At 44.4% G+C, this 21,048-nt stretch overlaps 1 protein-coding gene and 1 non-coding gene across 3 annotated transcripts in view; both read right to left on the bottom strand.

The window, feature by feature from the left end:
• Positions 1 to 21,048, bottom strand: part of PUM1 (pumilio RNA binding family member 1) — a 52,776-nt gene that overhangs the window by 19,288 nt on the left and 12,440 nt on the right. For both annotated transcript variants that reach the window (XM_015822186.1, XM_015822187.1), the window contains exons 3-8: positions 20,851 to 20,891; positions 7,302 to 7,410; positions 6,176 to 6,354; positions 5,722 to 5,888; positions 1,117 to 1,387; positions 382 to 475 (exon numbers count right to left, since the gene is read on the bottom strand). In XM_015822186.1, the coding sequence (XP_015677672.1) occupies positions 382 to 475; positions 1,117 to 1,387; positions 5,722 to 5,888; positions 6,176 to 6,354; positions 7,302 to 7,410; positions 20,851 to 20,891 (861 nt within the window). The remainder of the gene's footprint in view (positions 1 to 381; positions 476 to 1,116; positions 1,388 to 5,721; positions 5,889 to 6,175; positions 6,355 to 7,301; positions 7,411 to 20,850; positions 20,892 to 21,048) is intronic.
• Positions 127 to 215, bottom strand: LOC114922981. The gene has a single exon (XR_003810547.1). It is a non-coding gene; the product is annotated as a small nucleolar RNA SNORD103/SNORD85 (small nucleolar RNA).

The raw sequence follows: 21,048 nt of genomic DNA, 5'->3' as shown, positions 1-21,048 counted from the left end.
AATAAGGCATATATTCTTCTGTTTGCCTTCGGTTCTCGTTCAAACATTATCTGAGGCTATTTCAGGAGGAATAGGAGGCAGGAGAATGTGTTTCTCAGTTAAATCTTTTAAGTAGCTTAATTCACGTTTGGCTCAGAGGCAACAAGTCCTTCCAATAAAAGTTCTCATTATAGACTCACAGTCTCAGTGAGGGCAAGAGCATCATCACTGCCAGACACGATAAAGGTAAGGATATAAAAATCCTGTAAAATCACATAATCATTTCTGCTTTATCCTCTTTTTTGAAACAAATGAACACCATCTTCAGAGTTACTTAACAAAGTGATAAGTGTAACAGAGAAGGTGATCAGATTTTTACCCATTCAGGACCTGAAGGCTTACCTATGTGAGGCTGATGAGCAGCTGCTAATGCATATTGCTGTTGTTGGGCTGCTGTCAATTGCTGGACAGCAAGTGCATTCGGTCTTTGGAACAGCTGAGAAATAAGCAATTACAAAATAATAATTTTACAACTTTTTACAATGCTCTTAATGCCAGGAGCTCATTTAACCTAGAGTTTCTTTCTGCCCATAAATGCTATCCCTGTCAAATACAATTGTTGTTTAGCGATTGCCTCATACAGCAACTATTTGCAGTGATGAAAACATAACTCTGTGACCAATCCTCACATTTACGACTTTTGCAGGTCTATAAAGCAAAGGAAAGCTGAAAATAAGCACAGCTGCCATTTTGCTGAGTGACAGCTTCGCTTAACAACTAGGCCACTGGTCCCAATTGTGGTTACTTAAATGAGAGACCCTGCAGATTCTATTAAATGGCAATTCTTGTTATGCCTAAAAGCTGCCATTCTGTTTAAGGCTAATGGAAGTTCCCATGCTACCTCCCTCATTTTATTCTCTTTCTAGGCATTTTCCTCTTTTTTTTTCAATCTCTACTATATGGTCCCTGAGTGATAATTCAGTTCGCTGTTATCAAACTTTAGGATGCATTTACATTATTTGTCAAAATTTCCCTAGAAGGTACTTGTACCTATTGCCACAATAATGCTACATATCACATGGGGCCAGAACAGAGGAGGTTGAAAAAGGCATCTAGGTCAATAAATGTAGTAGCTACCTGTTGTTGTGAGTTGTAATCAAATAAGCCCACAGTTGCCGCAGCAGAATCCACAGGTACTTGGGTGCCAGAGTAATCAAACTGAAGTGGCTCCATGCCGACATGCTCCATGGGATCCAGAGGGACACTCTGGGATTCTATATTAGAGAAATCCTCCACAGGCTTGGCACCATTAGTACTAGCTAGCTGGGCTAAGCTTTCTGATCCATTCTGGTTTGGCCCTAAAAGATCCACATCACTGGCAGAGTTCTGACAGTTCCCTGGTGTCCTGCTGAAAAAGAATGGGGAGGAGCTGTTTTCAGTTTCTCCTACATATTTCCTATACACTTAATTTAAGCTCCATAGAAACATGTATACGTATGTGTTACAACACACTCTCCTTAGTTGGTTTATATATGGCTTCTCTTTTCTTTTTTATTATAAACGTCTTCAACCCAGACATGGTACCATTTTAGAATTCTCTCCCAGGATAATTTTATTAGTGACAATAAAATCTGAATGCAACACAATAAGGTCTTGCAAAATTATCTTGTTCAATTAACGATCCAATGCAGCTGCCTACTTCTATGTGATCTCCCAAACCACAACTCCCAGGATTCTCAGTCAATAATCCTAGCTTACAAGGGAAGGGGCATTGTCTTACCTAAACGCCTTTTCTCAGCATGGAGATGGAGAATCCACCAATGGGTTAGCTCTGTCTTCCTGCCCATTAGACTAAATCAGTCAAACGTGCCACGCCCGTCCTGGACCAGGACACACCCAGTCTTGACGAGGGCGAAAACTAATGACGACAGTCCGACGTGTTGGCTCCCAGACCCCTAACACTGGACCTAAAGGGGCAGGAGTGGATTCTCCATCTCCAAGCTGAGAAAAGGCGTTCAGGTAAGACAACGCCCGTTCTCCAGCATAGGAGATGGAGAATCCACCAATGGGACATACCAAAGCCTCACTGTCCCTGTGGGAGGGAAGCAGTCAGGGCCGGTGTCTCGTCCCCCCCGACCATGGACCTCAAAGAGCATCCGCTCTCTCCGTCCCTGGGGACGGGAATTGGGAGAATAATCTCAGGAGTTGGGAGTTCGACGGAGAGGCGAACAGGTGTAGGATTAGTAGGCCGAACCTCTCCGATATCTTCCAGAAGAGGTCCGGGTGCAGGCGCCACTCTGAGTGGTCCACTGTCGACCTGCTCAAGAAGTCCGCCTGTCGGTTTGCCTCCCCCGAGATGTGGTCGGCCCTGATGGAGGCCTAGGCATATGGTAAGACCTGGCAGCGAAGGCCTGGTCGACTGCCTGTGAAATTAGAGCCTGAAGGTGTTCAGTGGAAAGGGCTCCTGGAGGCTCAGCTATCCTGAGCCTGGCAGCTGTGGGAGTGTAAGTGGCCTCTGGGCCCGACTGTGGGGCCCAGGGCGCCAATGATGCCGGGTAGGTGTCTGGATTGTGAACCTCCCCAGAAGGAGGGATGTGTGTAGGAATCCCCACCGGGGACCAGACCCCCTGAGCAGAGGCCTCAGTGGGAAGTCAAAGACCGAGGTCTCTGTCTGCTCCGCCCCTGCCCTGCCCAGGCCTCTCCAAAGCCTGGTGCCTCCTGCTAGCCTGTTTTTCCGCCAGCTTGAAAGGGGCGTTGTCTTACCTGAACGTCTTTTCTCAGCATGAGGAATGTAGAATCCACGAATGGATTTTAGAAGTCCTCTAGCCCAATCAATCAAAGTTGCCACGCCCCTGCTGGGCCTGACCATGCCCCAGTTTCAAAAAACGGCGAAGCCAATGATTGTGTGACGTGATGGCTCCCAAACTGCTGACACTGACCTGACTGCTAAAGTGAAAAGGGAGGGGGTGGATTCTACATTCCTCATGCTGAGAAAAGGTGTTCAGGTAAGACAACGCCCCTTCTTCAGCATGTAAGGAATGTAGAATCCACGAATGGGACATACCAAAGCCCATGTGACCCCACGGGTGGGACGCAGGGCAGTCAAGTGTCGGTGCTGAATTGGACCACCTGTTGTAAGACCTGGCGGCCGAATGAGGCCTCTGCAGAAGCAAATTTGTCAAGCTTGTAATGATGTATGAAGGAGGAAGAGGGCTAGAGGACTTCTAAAACCCATTCGTGGATTCTACATTCCTTACATGCTGGAGAAGGTTTCCTTCCCTAATGGTCTTTGCCTTGGCCTTGATCTTGCTGGCCACCTTGAGATTGGGGCACCTTGATCTTGCCAGCATCTTGAGATTGGGGCACCTCGATGTCCTCCATCATGCAGTGAGATATCTCAGGTAGTGCTGAGAGGGAACTCAGGCCTATGGAGCCAAGTGCAATTTATGACAAGACCGTCTGGCCGATTAGACTAGTACAGTTGGAGCAGATGGACGCTTTGATCCAACCTTCTCCCCTGACTACCTGACCGGTGATTGCCCGTTGGAGAACCGGTCGTATCTACGGCTGCGGCAAAATCGCATATGCGATGATAGCCAGCTTGCTCGTAGAGCGCTAGGTGGTGACAAGGCCAAGTGCCAGCACGTTCGCGCGGCGGGTTGAATCTGCGGAGGCAGCAAAATCACATACGTGATGACAGCCAGCACACGCGCAGCCGCTTAATGGTGGCCAGGTGAGGAATGAGGTGCCAGTTGAGGCCTGTGTTTTGGAATCTATAGGCCTATTGGATGATGTTTGTGTAAAACACCCCTATTCTGTTTATGAGGAGCCTCACTTAATAAATGGAGTTGTATTTGTGTTGAGAGAGAGAGAGAGACCTCTATCGCAATAAGAGACTGAACCCTCACTTTTGAAGTTGGAGGCAAGAGTTGCCACTAGGCCCTGGCTTCCCAGCGAGGGATAGGCCTCTCGGCTATGCCGGCCGTTCAAAATGCCGGCCGCGGTCGCCACTGCTCCCTCTGGATAGAAAAGGAGGGAGAAAGGACAGTATCAAGCCAGGCAAGAGAGGTAGTCCGAGGGCAACTGTGAGGAAACGGCGACGACGGCCATGCGGCTTCCAAAATGGCGCCCACGCCGATCAGTTATGAAGGGCCAGCAACAAGGCCGCAGGCGAACACCTGCGCGATGTCCTGGAAGCGGGAAGAGAACACCGGGCCAGAAAGAGGAGCAAAGAGCCGAAACGACTACGAGGGAAGCTAATCGGCGACGGTTGCTGCCACGCAGCTGCCAAAATGGTGGCCGCAACTATCCGGCCGCAAAAGAAACCACCCAAGGCTTCTAGGAGACACAAGGGAGCTGAGGGGGTTTCCCGGCTGAAGTGTTGATCCCAGCGCCGCAACGATATGAGGGAGTGGGAGATCGGAAGTCTCCGATCTCACCAGGGTAAGAAGAAGCCCTAGCCCTCCAGCAGGGGAGCTGAAGGGGCGGGGGTTCCCGACTGAAGCGCTGATCCCAGCGCCACAACGATGTGAGGGGGTGGGAGAGTGAAGGCCTCCGCTCTCACCAAGGACTAGGAGGAAGCCCTAGCCCTCCAGCAGTCCAGCTGAAGCAACGCTGAGCCCAGCGCTGCTGAGCTGACCGAGGGGATTAAGGGAGAATCCACAAATGAAAATAGATCTGTACAACCTGCAGCTAAGCTGGGAGCCAAACTTATCATGTCCGTCTGGGCTGGAGACTAAGTCAAGACTGGGTGTGTCCTGGTCCAGGACGGGCGTGGCAAGTTTGACTGACTTAGTCTAATGGGTCGGAAGACAGAGCTAACCCATTTGTGGATTCTCCATCTCCTATGCTGGAGAAAAACCTACCTGGCCCTTTCCACTCTTCCAAGTTTAAAGTCCAGGCCTAGTAATTTGGTAAAAGGCAAAGGTTTCCCCTTGTCCAGTCATTTCTGACTCTAGGGGGCGGTGCTCATCTCTGTTTCTTAGCCAAGGGAGCCAGCATTGTCCAGATATTTCATGGTCATTGGTCAGCATGACTACACACTGTGGCACATAGAACCCCATTACTTTCCCACCAAGTGGTACCTATTTATCTACTCTCATTTGTCTGCTTTCAAACTGCTAGATGGGCAGGAAATGGACCAAGTAACAGGAGCTCACCAGTTGCACAGAGCTTGAGTCTCAAACTTGGGCAGTCAGCTTTCCATCTGACAAGCTCTGCTTCTTTTACTGTTGAGCCATCATACCCTCTAGTAATTTTGTAATACATTACAAACTTTCCGCAAACTGGACGTATTTGGCTACATTTCTACATAACACTGAATTATGTGCATACGTACCCACTCCTTCTGGAAGAAGGAATTGGAGAAGCACTCCAATTCATTTTCCTGGTTTGCTGTTTATCAATGAAAACAACTTTAAATTAGGATTTTTATTTATTAATCACATTTATATGGCTGCCCATCTCACACAAAGCAACTCTGGACAGCTATGTAAACTTAAATTTTCTGATCAAGTCAACCAAAATGCCAGGTCTTGTAACCAGTTTGCTTAGCAACTGATTAGAATTTATTGTTGCTAAGCAAACTGGTTACAAGACCTGGCATTTTGGTTGACTTGATCAGAAAAGTTAAGTTTACGTAGCTGTCCAGAGTTCCTTTCTCCTTAGAGAATATTAACCATGATTTGGCATTATGAACTGCTGCCCTGCCCAGCGCACCATCACATATGGAAACTTACGTACCTAAAATCTTTTGCATCTGCATCAATTCCATTTTGCACAGGTAAACCATTAGCCTTGTCCATTACGTCTCCCTCTTCCTTCAAATCACCTAATTTATCGCCATCAAATGTACTTTTATTTTTCTTGTCTCCTTTATCATTGTCATCATTCTCTGCATCCCTTGGCCCCTGTGCAAAGCATAGAGGGTTGCTAAATTTTGCATAAACCATGTCAGAAAATTCAATTATAACAATTTGGAAAAATTCTGCATCATAATCTGCATATCACTTATAAGTTTAACTACTGTTTTAATTCAATCCTATTTAATTTTACCTTATTTCAATGTAATTTTGGGGTATTAAGATGATGATTCACTCAAAATTGTTCCAAATACAGTGACAGTGCATCAGATATATCCCAAATAAATAACTGATTCAAAAACAGCAATGCCATAAATAATCTAATTATTACTTACAAATCCTCCTTTTCTGAGACAGGAATCCCCAGGGGATGAACTCAACACATATTCTACCATGCTAACGCCAAGCCCACCACTTTCTGATCGTGGAGACAGCACTGAATTAACTTCATTATTCACATGAAAACCTTGACCAGGTCGTCTCTGAACCATGATTGGTTGGGAAACAGAATGATCTGCGACAAAAATAACCACAACAGTCACAGGTTACAATTTCTCAAAAGGGAAATTTGTTACCAGCAAAATATTTGGGGTCTGCAACATATGATTACTTCCCACCTTATCCTTCGTGCCCTGTTATATACTCATTAATTTTATTAATTTCACTTTTCCCCCCCTAAAAGTCACCAAAGATAATGGTCAATTAAAAACATCTACTAAAAGTTAGCATGAAACCTAAGGACAAGGAGACATTGTCCTATAGAGTAAAAGCTATAGTCATCTATGACAAATATTCCACATCATTTCATGTAAAATAATACAGAAAAGTATTTACTGTCTATTTAAAGCACAGACATGAAGGAAGCTAAACTCTTTCCTCTTGGCAGGTGTTTCACTTTCAGATGCTCCCACCAACAATACCCATCAACCTTGGCTCTTGAGGGCCTTCAGGAGTCATGTTAAATGATCAGCAGCCTCAAATAAAAGAACTGGGTGTTTCAGATATCCTGGTCATAAATTATTTAGGGATTTCAGAGTGACAATTCGCACTCTGAATTGTGGCTGAAATAAACTGGAAGCAATATACTTTTCCAAGATGGTGCAATGTAATCTCTGAAAGGCATTCCAGTCAAAAAATACCACCTCATGAAAAAGGTTTTCATTCTGCCTTTAAGGAATTTTAGTCTTTAACAGCGCAGAGAAATTAATGTTACCCCCTCAAGGGCTGTAGTCAGCCCTGACCTTCTTTTCACTTCCTTAAAAAGTGTACTCAAGATAATTCGCTATCCTGTATTATTCCCTTAATCAATAAAATTATACTTAATTTTACAATAATTGGCAGTTATGGACCACTTTTAAATACCAAATGTTCTAAAGTATTTTAAGGAAACAAGAGAAAGAGAAGTCTAGTTGTAAAACAGAAATAACAGAATTATTTTAAAATCGGGGTAATTCAAAATACCTGATGTCCCCCAAGCGCTGTCTCTCCACTGATCACCCAAAAATATTCCTTTTGGTCCATCTTTGCTTGAATCATCAGATTCCCAAAATTTTTTCCCTGGCAAAAGCTGCTGTAAAATAAAAGCAGAAATAATGCAATGTAAACATTAGGACAAAGATAGAAGCTTTAAAATAATGCATAGTTCTCATCTCTCTGTCACCCTTCCTCACATAACTAATAAATAAAGCAGATTTCCTAAGTATGTTAGGACTGCAACTTCTTCCCAGAAAGTTGCGCTTGGAAATTGCCCTCTCAACACAACTGGAGGGTATGAGTCAGGTATGTTTGTCATTCAACATTTCAAAGCGGGGGGGTGGGGGGTGGGGTTGGAAGACAAAGTGAATTAATTTTGGACAGAAAAAACATCATTACAGGTAGTCCTCGACTTAGAAGAATTCGCTTAGTGACTGTTCAAAGATACAATGGCACTGGGAAAAGCCACTTATGACCATTTTTCACATTTATAGCCATTGCCAAATCCCCATGATCGAAACTGAGATGCAATTAGCTCATACTGATGACAGTCGCAGTGTCCCTGGGTCATGGGATCCCTTTTGTGACCTTCTGACAAGCAAAGTCAATGGGGAAGCTAGATTCACTTAACAAACTGTGTTACTAACTTAACAACTGCAGCACTTCACTTAACAACTGTGGCAAGAAAGGTCGTAAAATGAAGAGAAACTCACTTAACAAATGTCTTAACAACATACATTTTGGGCTCAATTGTGGTTGTAAGTTGAAGACTACCTGTACTATTCTCTATTCTTTGCAAGGAAGGAGGCAGAAATACTCCCTTGAATTACAAAGAGAAGGCAGACACTCTTGAGCAACATGTCCAATAAATCATCAAAATAATTCAATTTATGGGGCAGGTCTAGGTCAGGCACAGCAGGCCTGGCAATATCTTTTGCTCCAAATTTACAAAAGTTTCGATGACTGTTAGGCTTTATTTAGGTAATAATAAAGTAAGGCAGAGTCGGGTGGAACAAAGTTGAGTAGTAGGGGAGAGAGATACAACTAGGAAACATTTCAACAACAACAACAACAAAAGTTATGGCACAGTTAGTGAGGAAATGCTTTCTAAAAGGGAACTTTATAAATAAGTGTACCAAGAGCAGTATGACAGTAATGCCTCAAAAGAACATACAACTAATTTAAGGCCAAAGAGTCATGTTTACATGCTAGTATTTACATACAGTGATGACATGATTATGTAACTATATACTCATACTAGAATGAACAATTAAAAGGCCAAACACAGCCACTATGCAGGAAGTGGTAAACTTTTAAGCAACATGGAATTTCTCGATATCTCAGCTGCCTGACAGCTGCCTTCTTTCTCTTACTCCCTGGCCACGTTCAAGTCCCCATTTGCTAAAATACAGTTTAGCAGCTTACAATAAGCCACAAAAGCTCTCACTCCTAGTAACTGACATGAAACTATAATATTTTATTTCAGACCTGTTGGGATATTAAATCAAGATGGAAGGGTGAAAATGCTAAAGAAGAAAGGCACAAATTCTGGAAATAATTTCACCCAATGAACCATTAAAAAAAAATATTCCTCTGATCCAGCTGGGCTCCTTTTACTGTCCAAAGGCAGGGGACTAAACTTCCAAACTGCACTAGTAATATCCTTTCTCTCCAAGGATTCACTCACTGCCGTGAATCAAAGACACCACATATTTCAGTGCACTAAAGCATACGCAGGTAGGGTAATTTAGGGTTACTGTAACACATGAACCTTGTTGCAAGTGTGTATACTGTGTTTCAGAGCAATGTAATATATCAGCTTTGTTGTTAGGATTCATCCAAGGAAAGGGACGTTGTCTTACCTGAACGCCTTTTCTCAGCACGGAGATGGAGAATCCACCAATGGGTTTAGACTGTGTTCCTGCCCAATCAGATCAAGTCAGCCAAAGTTGCCACGCCTCTCCTGGGCTAGAGGATCCCAGTCTCGACGCAGGCGAAGCCATGACTGACAGCAAGACGTGTTGGCTCAGAAATATAGATCTAGGCCTAATAACCTATCAGGGTGGGAGTGGATTCTCCATCTCCATGCTGAGAAAAGGCGTTCAGGTAAGACAACGCCCCTTCTCCAGCACAGGAGATGGAGAATCCATCAATGGGACATACCAAAGCCTACTGTCCCTGAGGGAGGGAACCAGGCCTGCCCAGTGCGCTCGGAAGGATTGAGTTTCCGAGAGTAATAAGCGCAGGGAAAAAGAGTGTCGCCATCCACTGGGGCCTGTAGCAGTACCGCTCCAATTGCCACATTGGACACATCCGTCTCGACCACAAACGGACGGTGTGGATTGGGATGCCTCAGGACCGGCTCCATGATGAAGGCCTGCTTGAGGACCTCAAAGGCCTGCTGCTGCGGGGCCCCCCACTGGAACGGGACCTTCTTCCAAAGGAGTTGGGTCAGCGGCAAGGTCAGGGTGGTGAAGGCCGGGATGAAGGTCCGGTAATAGTTGGCGAACCCCAGCAGACGCTGGATGTCTTTCACCCAACGTGGGGGTTCCCAACTGCGCAAGGCCTCCACCTTGCGCGGGTCCATCGCAATGCCCTCGGGGGTGATGATGTGCCTGAGGAACTCTATGGAAGTCTGGAAGAAGTAACATTTCTCCAACTTCGCATAGAGTTGGTTCTCCCGCAGGCGCTGCAGGACCTGGCGGACATGCTGGAGGTGGCTCTCCTGGGTCGGGGAATAAATCAAAATATCGTCCAGGTAGATCACCACGAACCGGTCCAACATGTCCCGAAACACGTCATTCATCAGATGTTGGAAGACCGTGGGGGCGTTGGTCAACCCGAACGGCATGACGTTGTACTCAAAGTGGCCGTATCGGGTGCCAAACGCCGTCTTCCACTCGTCCCCCTCTCTCACGCGCACCAGATTGTAGGCCCCTCGGAGATCGAGCTTGGTGAAGAGCGAGGCCTCCCGCAACCTCTCCATCAGCTCCGGGATGAGCGGCAGGGGGTAGCGATTCCTCACTGTGATGGTGTTTAAGCGCCGGTAATCACAGCACAGGTGTAAGTCCCCCGTCCTCTTCTTCACAAAGAGGACCGGGGCCGAGAGCGGGGAGGACGAAGGCCGAATGAACCCTCGGGCCAGATTTTTGTCCAGAAAGTCCCGTAGGGCGGCCAATTCGGGCTCCGACATGGAATACAGGCGGCCCGCGGGCAGTGGCGCATTGGGCAGCAGGTCCACCGGGCAGTCGTAGGGTCGAATGCAAGGGAAATCGGTCCGCATCCTTTTTGCTAAACACATCGGCGAAGGACGTCAGCTCAGGAGGCAAGGAGACGGCCGGGGTGGAGACGTCCTGGCCGGCACAGGTGTAGCGGAGATGGTCGACGCACTGCAGGCTCGGGAACGAGATGGCGTTTCTCGACCATGCCACCTGAGGATCGTGGGCCCGAAGCCAGGCCATCCCCAGGACCAATGGGAAATGAAGGTCCGGCGTGACGTAAAACTGGATCGCCTCCTCGTGGGTCCCAATGGCGAGGCGCAAGGGCTGGGTAGCAAATTTGATGGGCCCCGCCACGAGTTCCCGCCCATCGATAGTCTCAACCCTCAACGGAGGGTCCACCGGAACCAAGGGAACCTTAAAAAAGGCCACAAAGGCCTGCTCCATGAAGTTCATCGTGGCCCCGGAGTCCACCAGCGCGTGTGCCTGAAGCCCCTCCGACCGATTGGCCAACAACACCCGGGTGTCCAGAATCAGGTGCCGAGGGGGCTCACAGTCCACAGTCGCCGACTCCGGTGGGGCATGGTCACGTGCCTGGCCCAGGGTTTCCCCTAGGCCAGGCCTGGCCCGTTTCCCGGTTGGCCGCGTCGAGATTCCGGAACAGGCTTGAGCGCCCCCACTCCGCTTCCTGGGACACGAGGCGGCAAAATGTCCAGCCTCGCCGCAATAGAGGCACAATCCCCCTTGGCATCTCCGCATCCGCTCCTGGGCCGTCAGTTGAGGTCTAGCTGCTCCGAGCTCCATGGGCTCCTCAGCCGGGGCCACAAAGCGTGGGGTGGTCCGGGGTACTGTCGGTGCGAAACGCGGGGGTGCCAAAGCTGTCGGTGGTTCTGGAAGGGGCCGCCGAGGCCGTCGCCATTGCAGGCGGGCGTCGATGCGCAGGCATTGGATCACCAGGGCGTCGAGGGTCAGAGGCATCTCCATCCGCACCAGTTTGTCCTGCAGCTTGCCCGAGAGGCTGTCCTGGAAAGCATCCATCAGCGCCACCTCATTCCAAGCCGAGTCCTGGCCTAGAAGTCGGAACTCGGCGATATAGTCCTGCAGGGCGCGGTTTCCTTGGCGGAGGTCCTTGATGCGCCTCGCTGCCGTCTGAACGCGCAGGGGGTCCTCGTACATGACGCGCAGGTGTTGCAAAAAGCCCTGGTAGTCCAGGAGTAATGGGCTGTTTTGCAACAACAGGGGCGTGGCCCATCGGGCGGCAGAGCCAGAAAAGTAGCTAATCACAAATGCCACCTGAGCCCGATCATCCGGAAACTCCTCCGGCCTCATCGCCATAAAGAGTTGGCATTGTCCCATGAAGGCCAGGAATAGCTCCGTTTGCCCAGAAAATCTCTCTGGCACGTTCACTGGGCATCTTGAACGGGGAGGAGGAGGAGGGGGGGGAGAGCTGCAGGAGCATTCCCCAAAGCAAGTTGAGCCTGTAACTGGGTCACTTGCTGCTGTAGGAGCTGATTGGCATCTATCAGCTGCTGTACCTGCTGCTGCAGCTGTTGGTCCATCGTGGGTTAACGAAGGAGTATGTTCGGGGTGACGGACAAGATGTTCTGTCCCCGTTCCGACCCACACACCCAAACAGCCAGCCGAGGGTTTAAAGACTTCTCCAGACACCACTTCACAGATAAGAAACTTTGCAGCAGCTCCGTAGCTGCCTCCCAAGACCTTTTACTCCAAACACACAGAAACAAAAACAATACACACAGTTTAAAGCCACAGCACACTACTTTGCCAGAGATTCAGCTTTTGTCCGTCACAGAGGTCCAAATGGCCACCACCACCCTTTTTATAGCCTGTGGGGTGTGGTCCAGTGACTCAGCTTAATCTCTGGCACGTCTCTTTTTCTGCTGCGCACGCTTGTCGCACCTACGCTGGCATGGATCCAGCCACAACTTTTCTTCCTCATTATCCGACACACCTGGCTCCTGGCCAATCTCAGAACCACCTGGCTCCTGGTCAATCTCTTCTCCATCAGAAGACACCTGAGGCATTGCCAAAGAGGAGGGTCCTGGAGAGGGAGGCCTAGCCATCTCCTCTCCTTCATGTTCGGAGCCTTCTTCCTCCGATAAGAAGGGCTCACAAGATGGAGCCACAACATGCTGGTCCTGTAAGCCCCCTAAGCAGAAGTAACCAGCATGGAAGACAATATGCTGGCTGGGGAATTTTGGGAGTTGAAGTCCACACACCTGTAAGCCACCAAGGTTAAGAAACATAGATCTAAGAATTTGGTAGGGCAGAGTGAAGGATGGAATAGCATACTATGGTGATACTGAAAGTCAAGTATTCAGGGATTATGTAGCAATTCAGATGTATGAGCAGTGGTCTTTTACTATCAGCATACATTATTCATTTATAAAATGTAATTTATGTTATCAGTCAAAATCTAAAACATGAAGCTGAACAAAGAAAACATTTTATTATATCAGGCAAGTTAATATTTTATTTGTCAGTGAACGTAGTTGTATGCATTTTTTTTAGATTTTCTAATCCCATCTTTTTTATTTTTATAAGTAACTCAAAGTGGCAAACCTACTTAATACTCCTTCCTCCTTCTATTTTCCACACAACAACAACCCCATCAGTTGAATTGGGCTGAGAGTGTGTGACTGGTCCAAAGTCACCCAACCGGCTTTCATGCCAAAGTCGGGACTAGACTGCAATCTCCTGCTTTCTAGGCTGGAGCCTTGACCACTAGATCGAATTGGCTTGGGGATAATCTACAATGATTATGAGAAATACAACCTGTTACTACCAATTTTATGTTTTTTTTCCTGGTTGGTTAGTAGATTTTAAATTCATTTTAAATTCTAGTTTTATTTCAAACCACCATTCATAAATAACTAGCATATTTTTAAAAATAAAACATCAGTATCCTATTCCAAACATTATCAATAGCCCGGTGACAACTTTCCTTTTTTAGGCTTTTACAGGAACCAAGGAGTTTCACTTATATGGTACTTATTCCTGTGCAAAGAAGGACATTTGTCCCAAGAATTTTGCACTTTACCACAGCTATAACTACAAAGACTATAGTTAGAATATTTACACAGACCTGCCAGAATTTTTTTGTAAAGAAACTTAGTGGTAAATCCCATTCTTATAATCTTTTGAGAGACAGTTCAGAAAGCAGTTTTGCCTTGTAATCCAGATTTAATGTCTATTCTTTTTACCTTATTATGTTCTCAAATGCTCTCATTAAATAAACTTGCTGTTATTATTTAGGATCTTATAAAGGTCAACATCAAAGCTTCATTTATTCACCTGCAGGTGAAACCAAGCCAGTCAATTAAAGCTCTATAATACAATCCTTCAGATCTGTTTTAAATGAATATATTGTTAGTATGAGCATTTTAAGCTTAAGGTTTATTTGTATTTATCTACTTTATAAATTTATAAATACTTGTATTTATATTTGTATTTATTTCTGAAATATTCATATATTTAAGAAAGTAGCCAAGACCCTTTGGTTTTTTTCTTTCCATCATCTCTTACTTATTTTGATAATAATTTTTATATGCAAGGAAGCTGCGTGTCAAAAGGTCACTTTCAGCCTAAGGAATAAAATATGTCCTCAACTTTATTGATGAGAGCAACACCTCCAAAGCTCAGTATTTTACCTGATGCTTTTGGCCCAATTTTCAATATAGTTTGCATACTATTTCACACTGTCCCACCTACATTTAAAAAAGGTCCAATAATACTGACAAAGAAGCAAAGTGGAAATGAAGTTAACGTTAGATGGACTAATTTTTGAGACAGAATTATATAGCATAAAACAGCATTGGCACCTTCAAGATGCTCTCTAGAGACAGAGTTTAAAGCAGGGATCTTCAAACTTGGCAACTTTAAGACTTGTGGACTTCCTCAGGGCTGGCTGAGGAATTCTGGGAGTTGAAGTCCACAAGTCTTAAAGTTGCCAAGTTTGAAGACCCCTGCTTTAAAGTATAGATAGTCCTTGCTTAAACAGTATTGGGACTGGGAACTCCATCCCTAACCGATGGGGTCATTAAGTGTGGCATGTGATTGTGCCAATTTATGCAGCTGCAGCCATTAGGGTTGCTGTCATTAAGCGAATCCCGCACTGTCATTAGGCACAATGTCACCTGATTGTTGTTTGCAACCTTCTGTTGCCTTCCTGATTGATTTTGCTCATTAGAAGCTGGCAGTGAAGACTGCAAATGGTGATCACCTGACCAAGGGATCCTGCAACCATTTTAATTTCAAGTCAGTTTGCAAGTGCCCAAATCACAATTATGTGAGCGAGAGGATGCTGCAAAGGCTGCAACTACAAGGACTGATTGTAAGTTTCCTCATTCAGTACTGTCATAACTTCAAACAGTTGCTGAACAAGTGGTTGTAAAATGAGGAACATCTGTATTTAATCATAAAATTTCTTTGTGTGGATAGCACCACTAGTTACACTAACAGAAATCTCAGTTCTTTGAACTCCAGTCATATGAAGCCAAAGTAGATCCAGCAACATGAGCGAGGTTAACAGGCTCAGGAGAACAGATAGAGATTTTAAAAAAATATTTTACTAAAGAAAGCCTGAGGATGTTTAGGAAATGGAATTATTAGACCACCTGATACAGAGCACTCCATACTTCAATACTGTGTAATGTTTCTGCTTTCGAGCTAAAAAAAACACCCTACTTAATAGGAGAACTTACTCAAGACTTCTCAAGACAATTTTTGCAAGAACGAAGTTATTAAGTTGCTAATAACTCAGATTCTTGGCTTTCTATGCAAACAGATTAATTAATTTTAATTAATCCAAACTTCAAATACCAAAGATGAAATGGCCTGAAAAAATAAACACACTTGCAAAGGCTATTATTTTCCTCTCTGTTCTGGCAAAATGCCCAAACAAACCACAAATATGGCAGCTTTTCATCTCCATTTTTGCCTGTACAATTTATGCTTGGAAAAATAAATATGAGTAGAATCTTCACAAATACTGCAAATGGGTAGGGCAGCCTTACCACTAGATATGCTATCCACAGCCCAAGTCACCAATCATCCACAATCTCTGATTGATTAAAGTGTTTCAAAAACAGGAGACATATAAGGTGAGTACCAAGGTTTAATTAAAATAAACTGCTATTGAAACTGTGGAAATTTGTGGCTTACCATGAACAAACTGCACCCTACTGCAGATAAGTTAATCTGTGCCCATCTTGGTACAGCCTACTTGTATCACTGCCAAACCTATTAAAACTGAGCCTGGCGCTCCTTCACAAGTCAGAATCACAATGGAGATTAGTTCATGTTTGAGAAATCATGGCAATTTCTGGAAGCAACGAGGCATAAATCCCATTCAGTTGATATTTTACACTTTTCAACTTCCAGATGTGTAGGACTACACCTCCCACTATCCTACTGAGCATTTAATTTTTGGTTTGCATGCAAAGGAAGAGCAAAATTGGAGAGTTAAGATTAGGGCTACTTCTAAAAATAAATTATGTTCTCCAATATTCTAGCAGATTCTTGGTGCAAACCTCACTTCTGCTTTCATTCAGAACTTTTTTTTTTGTAAGCATCATTTTAGTCCACGCAAGCTAATATATTTTTCTTCACAAGTTCACCAAGTAGTCCTAACAACCGCCACATATTATTAAAATAAATTCTGAGTTGATCATTTCCCATATTGGAAAGATTTTCTTGGAGATCCACATGATCAGATTTTTAAGATGGAGGGAGTAGAGATGTCGAGGGGGCAAAGTAATAAGGGCTCCTCTAATAAGGAAATTCTTCAGTAATTAGCAACTTGAAAACTCTTGAACACATTCTTTCCTAAGAGAAAGAGAGAAAGATAACTGCCCTTTCCCCCTCAAATCCCTTTTCTTCTACCATGCCTTGAGGAATAATTCCATCATGCAGTCATAAACTACATAAACCAACTGAAGGTCAGACCTGTTGGAGCTAGGCATAACTGCTTCTTATCAGCATTTAACTTTGTTTTTACAGGGCAATGCACATAAAGAGTCTGGGTGGAGATGCCTCAAAGGAAAGCCAATCCTTTATCTGTTAGTTAGGATAAGGAAGCCTTTCCCTAATTCAGTCTCCCTATATGGCACAAGCTGCTTTACAAAGCAAAATAGGCTGACTGACCATAGGGCTAAAAAAAAGCCTACAAAGAAGCAGATTGAATCCACCTCCATTTCTTAATACTGTATTTGTCAAAAGTATATCTTATCCACTTGAATCCAAGAACAAATAACATTTGCATTTTATTGGCCAACTTTTTACTTAGTTTACAGCAGCTGTCTTTGGATTTCATGTAGCTAAGGTGTATGGCAAGTTGGTGTTTTTGGCATGTTGCTTGCAGGCAAAACTCAAAAATGTTCTTAAGGTTTCAATAATATAATACAAGGAGCTTCAAGGAGCTTACTTCTCTTATTTTTATTTTATTTACTAAATTTATGTACTGCCCATCTCACTATCCAAAGCAACGCTGGGCATAAGATTTTAGAACTTTCAAGGGCCACCTTACTTGTGCTTTCTCCTCTATGTGGAAGGCATACATGGGAACATGACCCCAGGCCATTTCTATACAGGCCTATAGAATAGCACACTAAGGCAGGGTCCCCAACTCCGGGCTGTGGTCATGGATGGGGCCTCGCAAGCAAGCGAGGCCCCATCCATGCACACATGGGATCCAGGCAGTGCACAAAACCACTCTCTCCAGTCCATGGAAAAAATGCCCAACATAGAACTGGTCTCTGGAACTCAAAACGTTTGAGGGCCACTGGTTTAAGGAAGTGTTCCTCAGAAGGTCTATAACCAGAAGTTACTAACTTAAGAAATCCTTGAAGCCTGGAATACTCTTCAAAAAATGATTATGAAAAAGATTCTTGTTTAATTCTACTATTAAGTGAACAAATAATATAGAAATTTTAAAAACTAATATTTAAACATTTTTTAAAAAAATAAAAATAAAAATTGGATTATCCTTTGAAAGAAAGGTAATGGCGTCTGATATAAACAGAATACTGAATTTTAGGCTGACCATATTTTTTTTTATCTCCAATGCTGAACCGTCCTGTGATCATCTAAGCAGAGTATACTATAGATCATAAATAGAGAACTAATTATAGTGGCAAACAAACTTCAATGATAAATCAATATTTAGTTACCTAAACAGCTAGAGAATGACCACAGGCGGGCAAAAAAGCAGTGGAAGCAGGAGCGACTTCTGACTTCCTGCCAGCTTCCCTATTGACTTTGCTTGTGGGAAGCTGGCAGGAAACATTGGAAATCATCACCATGTGACTGCAGAGATGCTGCAACTCCACAACTTTGCAAATAAAACTGGTCTGAACATTTCAAGTAATATTTCAAGTAATAGTGACAATCTCTGTGGCAACCATGAGTGCACTCAAAACTGATTTAGCTGGACTTTGGCTGGTTTCCCTTGAGATGTTGCTATAAGGCAGTCTGTTAACTTCTGTAATAACTCTAATGAACATGTTCTATTCCAGTGGTGGCGAACCTATGGCACGGGTGCCAGAGGTGGCACTCAAGAGCCCTCTCTGTGGGCACATGCGCCATCGCCCCAGTCCTAGGCCTTCAGCTGGGTTTTATAAAACCTTTTCGCTTTAGGCCTCCGCCATGTTGGGGAAAAAAAAGGTTCAATCAGTCAATTTCAACTTCTCGCGGGGAAAAAAAAGATCTTGCAAAGTTGGAATTGATTGATTGAACTTTTTAGTCCCACCCAGTCTGTCGTTACCACCGCAGCCACGCCCACCCAATGGGCCATGCCCACCCAATGGGCCACACCCACCCGGCACTCAACGATACATAAGTGGGTTTTGGGTTGCAGTCTGGGCACTCAGTCTCTAAAAGGTTCGCCATCACTGTTCTATTCCATATAATAAACATAACACTATTTATTTGTATTCTGCCTTTATTATTACTTGTATACTGGATCAAACCAGAGCATCACTACATGATAAAACACTTCTTCTTCCCTACTGCCTTGACTCTCTTTTCCAAGGATTTACGCCTGCTGAATTTTTCACACAACAAAACAATGGGAGATTTAGGACTCAAAGGAAAGTTTTAAATAAGAAACAGTCTCTTTTTCCAAAATCACTCATCTAGAAAGGAATAGCTACTCTGTGATATATATTTCAGGCATTTATATATCCCGGTTAAATTTCTTACTTCTTCATTTCACACATTGACAAATCAGTAGACAATAAAGGGAGGAGGTCTTTTCTATTTTCTATTCCCTTAATATCTGAAAAAGCCACTACTAGTTCAGGTATATTATATTGAGCTCAACAGGTATGATATGATAAAAGGCACCTTTTTAGGGTCAATATTCATACTTGGAATGAAGAATATATACATGAACATGGCTAGTCCAAAGCAGGACCAACCGTCAGAGATGGCAGAGGTTACAGTCTAAAACAGCAGTCCTCAATCTGGACCAGCAGCTGCATGGGTGACAGAGGGGATCGTTTCGCACAACCTAGCTCCCGCACATGCATAAATGAAATTCACACACTTGTCCACTGCTTGTGCAGCCCGGTTCCCAACGGGCAGCAGATTGGTACCGGTCCGCAGCTTGGGGGTTGGGGACCTCTGGTCTAAAACATTTGAAAAAACCCAGGCCAGACTGGGATAGAAAAGTAGCATTAATAATCATTTAGCAGATCATGCACGTGTACAATTTGCTTAACTATTAGTTTATTGAATAAGCCACAGTTGGCTAAGTTCATACACAATAGGTTATGCCATAAATTTTGGCTTACTAATGCTTCTGTCTGCATTCAAAGCCAAACAACAAAGAATATCATTTAGTACACTTTACAACCAGCAATATCTTCACAGCATCACACAACTTACTATGAAGAATTAAAAATAAATAGGAAACCTATTCTATTCTGTAAGGTCATAAATGTAGTTTTGTAAATATGCAGTCGTTTTATAGAAAGGAAAAAAAAATTAACATTTAGACGGCTGGCACATTGAAATGGATGAGCCACTATAAACATACCTTAGAAATTGCCAAGTATTTAAGTACAGAAATGCCAAACACCATAGGGGGCTATTTACTCAAGCAAGATTGAGCAGCTGGACACAATCGTTAAATAAGGAAGGCTTAATCAAATCCCGTATAATGACTGTACTTATATTTGAGAAGCCCCAGAGACAAAAGACATAACACATATTTTATTTGAATGTCAATAATATAAGAAAGAGATAAATCAGTATCTGGAACTGCACAATAGATGAATGTCCTATCGGGATTATTATATTAAAACAATAGATTTCATGTGCAGTCAGAACTCCCAAATTACATATAATATGGCTTTTTACTTGAATAAAACAGTATAGCTAAGAACTGCATATGTGGTTCTAATTTGAGGTAAATTGTAGGGTGACATGAAAATTTGATTTGCATTTTCTTTTACAGCACTTATTTCTTTTATTCTGTTTTTAACATATGGTCTTATTATTGTTCTGTGTTTTATATTCTATATTCTGCTTTGGCTTAATGGTTAATCAATAAAGTATTACTGATACAACATCTGGACAAAGGGGCGTTGTCTTACCTGAACGCCTTTTCTCAGTACGGAGATGGAGAATTCACCAATGGGTTTTCACTGTCTGCCTGATCTTGAGACCAAGTAGCCAAACTTGCCACGCCCCTCTTGCTAGGAGATCCAGTCTTAACGAGGGCGAAGCGGCTGCAGATGAACTTGACATTGGCTCTTAATTCCCTAGAACGGCCTATCTGACCTCAGGGAGGATGTGAATTCTCCATCTCCGTACTGAGAAAAGGCGTTCAGGTAAGACAATGCCCCTTCTCCAGTACAGGAGATGGAGAATTCACCAATGGGACATACCAAAGCCCTACTGTCCCGATGGGGGGGGAAACAGATAAGGCCGGATCGGGTTTCACAGAGACTACTTGCTGAAGGACCCTCCTACCAAAGGAGGCGTCCGTCGAAGCAAAACGGTCGATCTTGTAGTGGCGTACAAATGGAGATGGCGAAGACCATGTCGCAGCTCTGCAAATCTCCTCGATGGACACCTGAGTGGCCCAAGCCGCAGAGGTTGCAGCACTGCGAGTGGAATGGGCCGTAAGATGACTCGGAGGCGGTAGAGAAAGAGACTGGTACGCTTCCGTGATACAATTGCGGATCCACCTGCCAATGGTGCCCGCTGAAACTTTCTGTCCCATGGTAGCCGACCGGAAGGATACAAAGAGTGCTTCCGATCTATGGAAAGGCTCCGTACGCTTGAGGTAACACCTCAATGCCCTGCGAACGTCCAGTGTATGCCACTGCCGCTCCAAGTCATGTGTCGGATCTGGACAAAAATTAGGTAAAATCACTTCCTGTGTTCTATGGAAAAGAGAATTCACCTTTGGGATGAATGAAGGATCAATCCGCAGGACAACCCTGTCACTGTGGAAAATGCAAAGGTCATTCCTGACCGATAAGGCGGCC

This window comes from Protobothrops mucrosquamatus, unplaced genomic scaffold, assembly GCF_001527695.2.
Source record: "Protobothrops mucrosquamatus isolate PMUCROS unplaced genomic scaffold, P.Mucros_1.0 scaffold1486, whole genome shotgun sequence".
Classification (NCBI taxonomy): Eukaryota; Metazoa; Chordata; class Lepidosauria; order Squamata; family Viperidae; genus Protobothrops; species Protobothrops mucrosquamatus.
The sequence above is the reverse complement of the archived record's forward strand: the minus strand, read 5'-3'. Positions and strand labels throughout refer to the sequence as shown.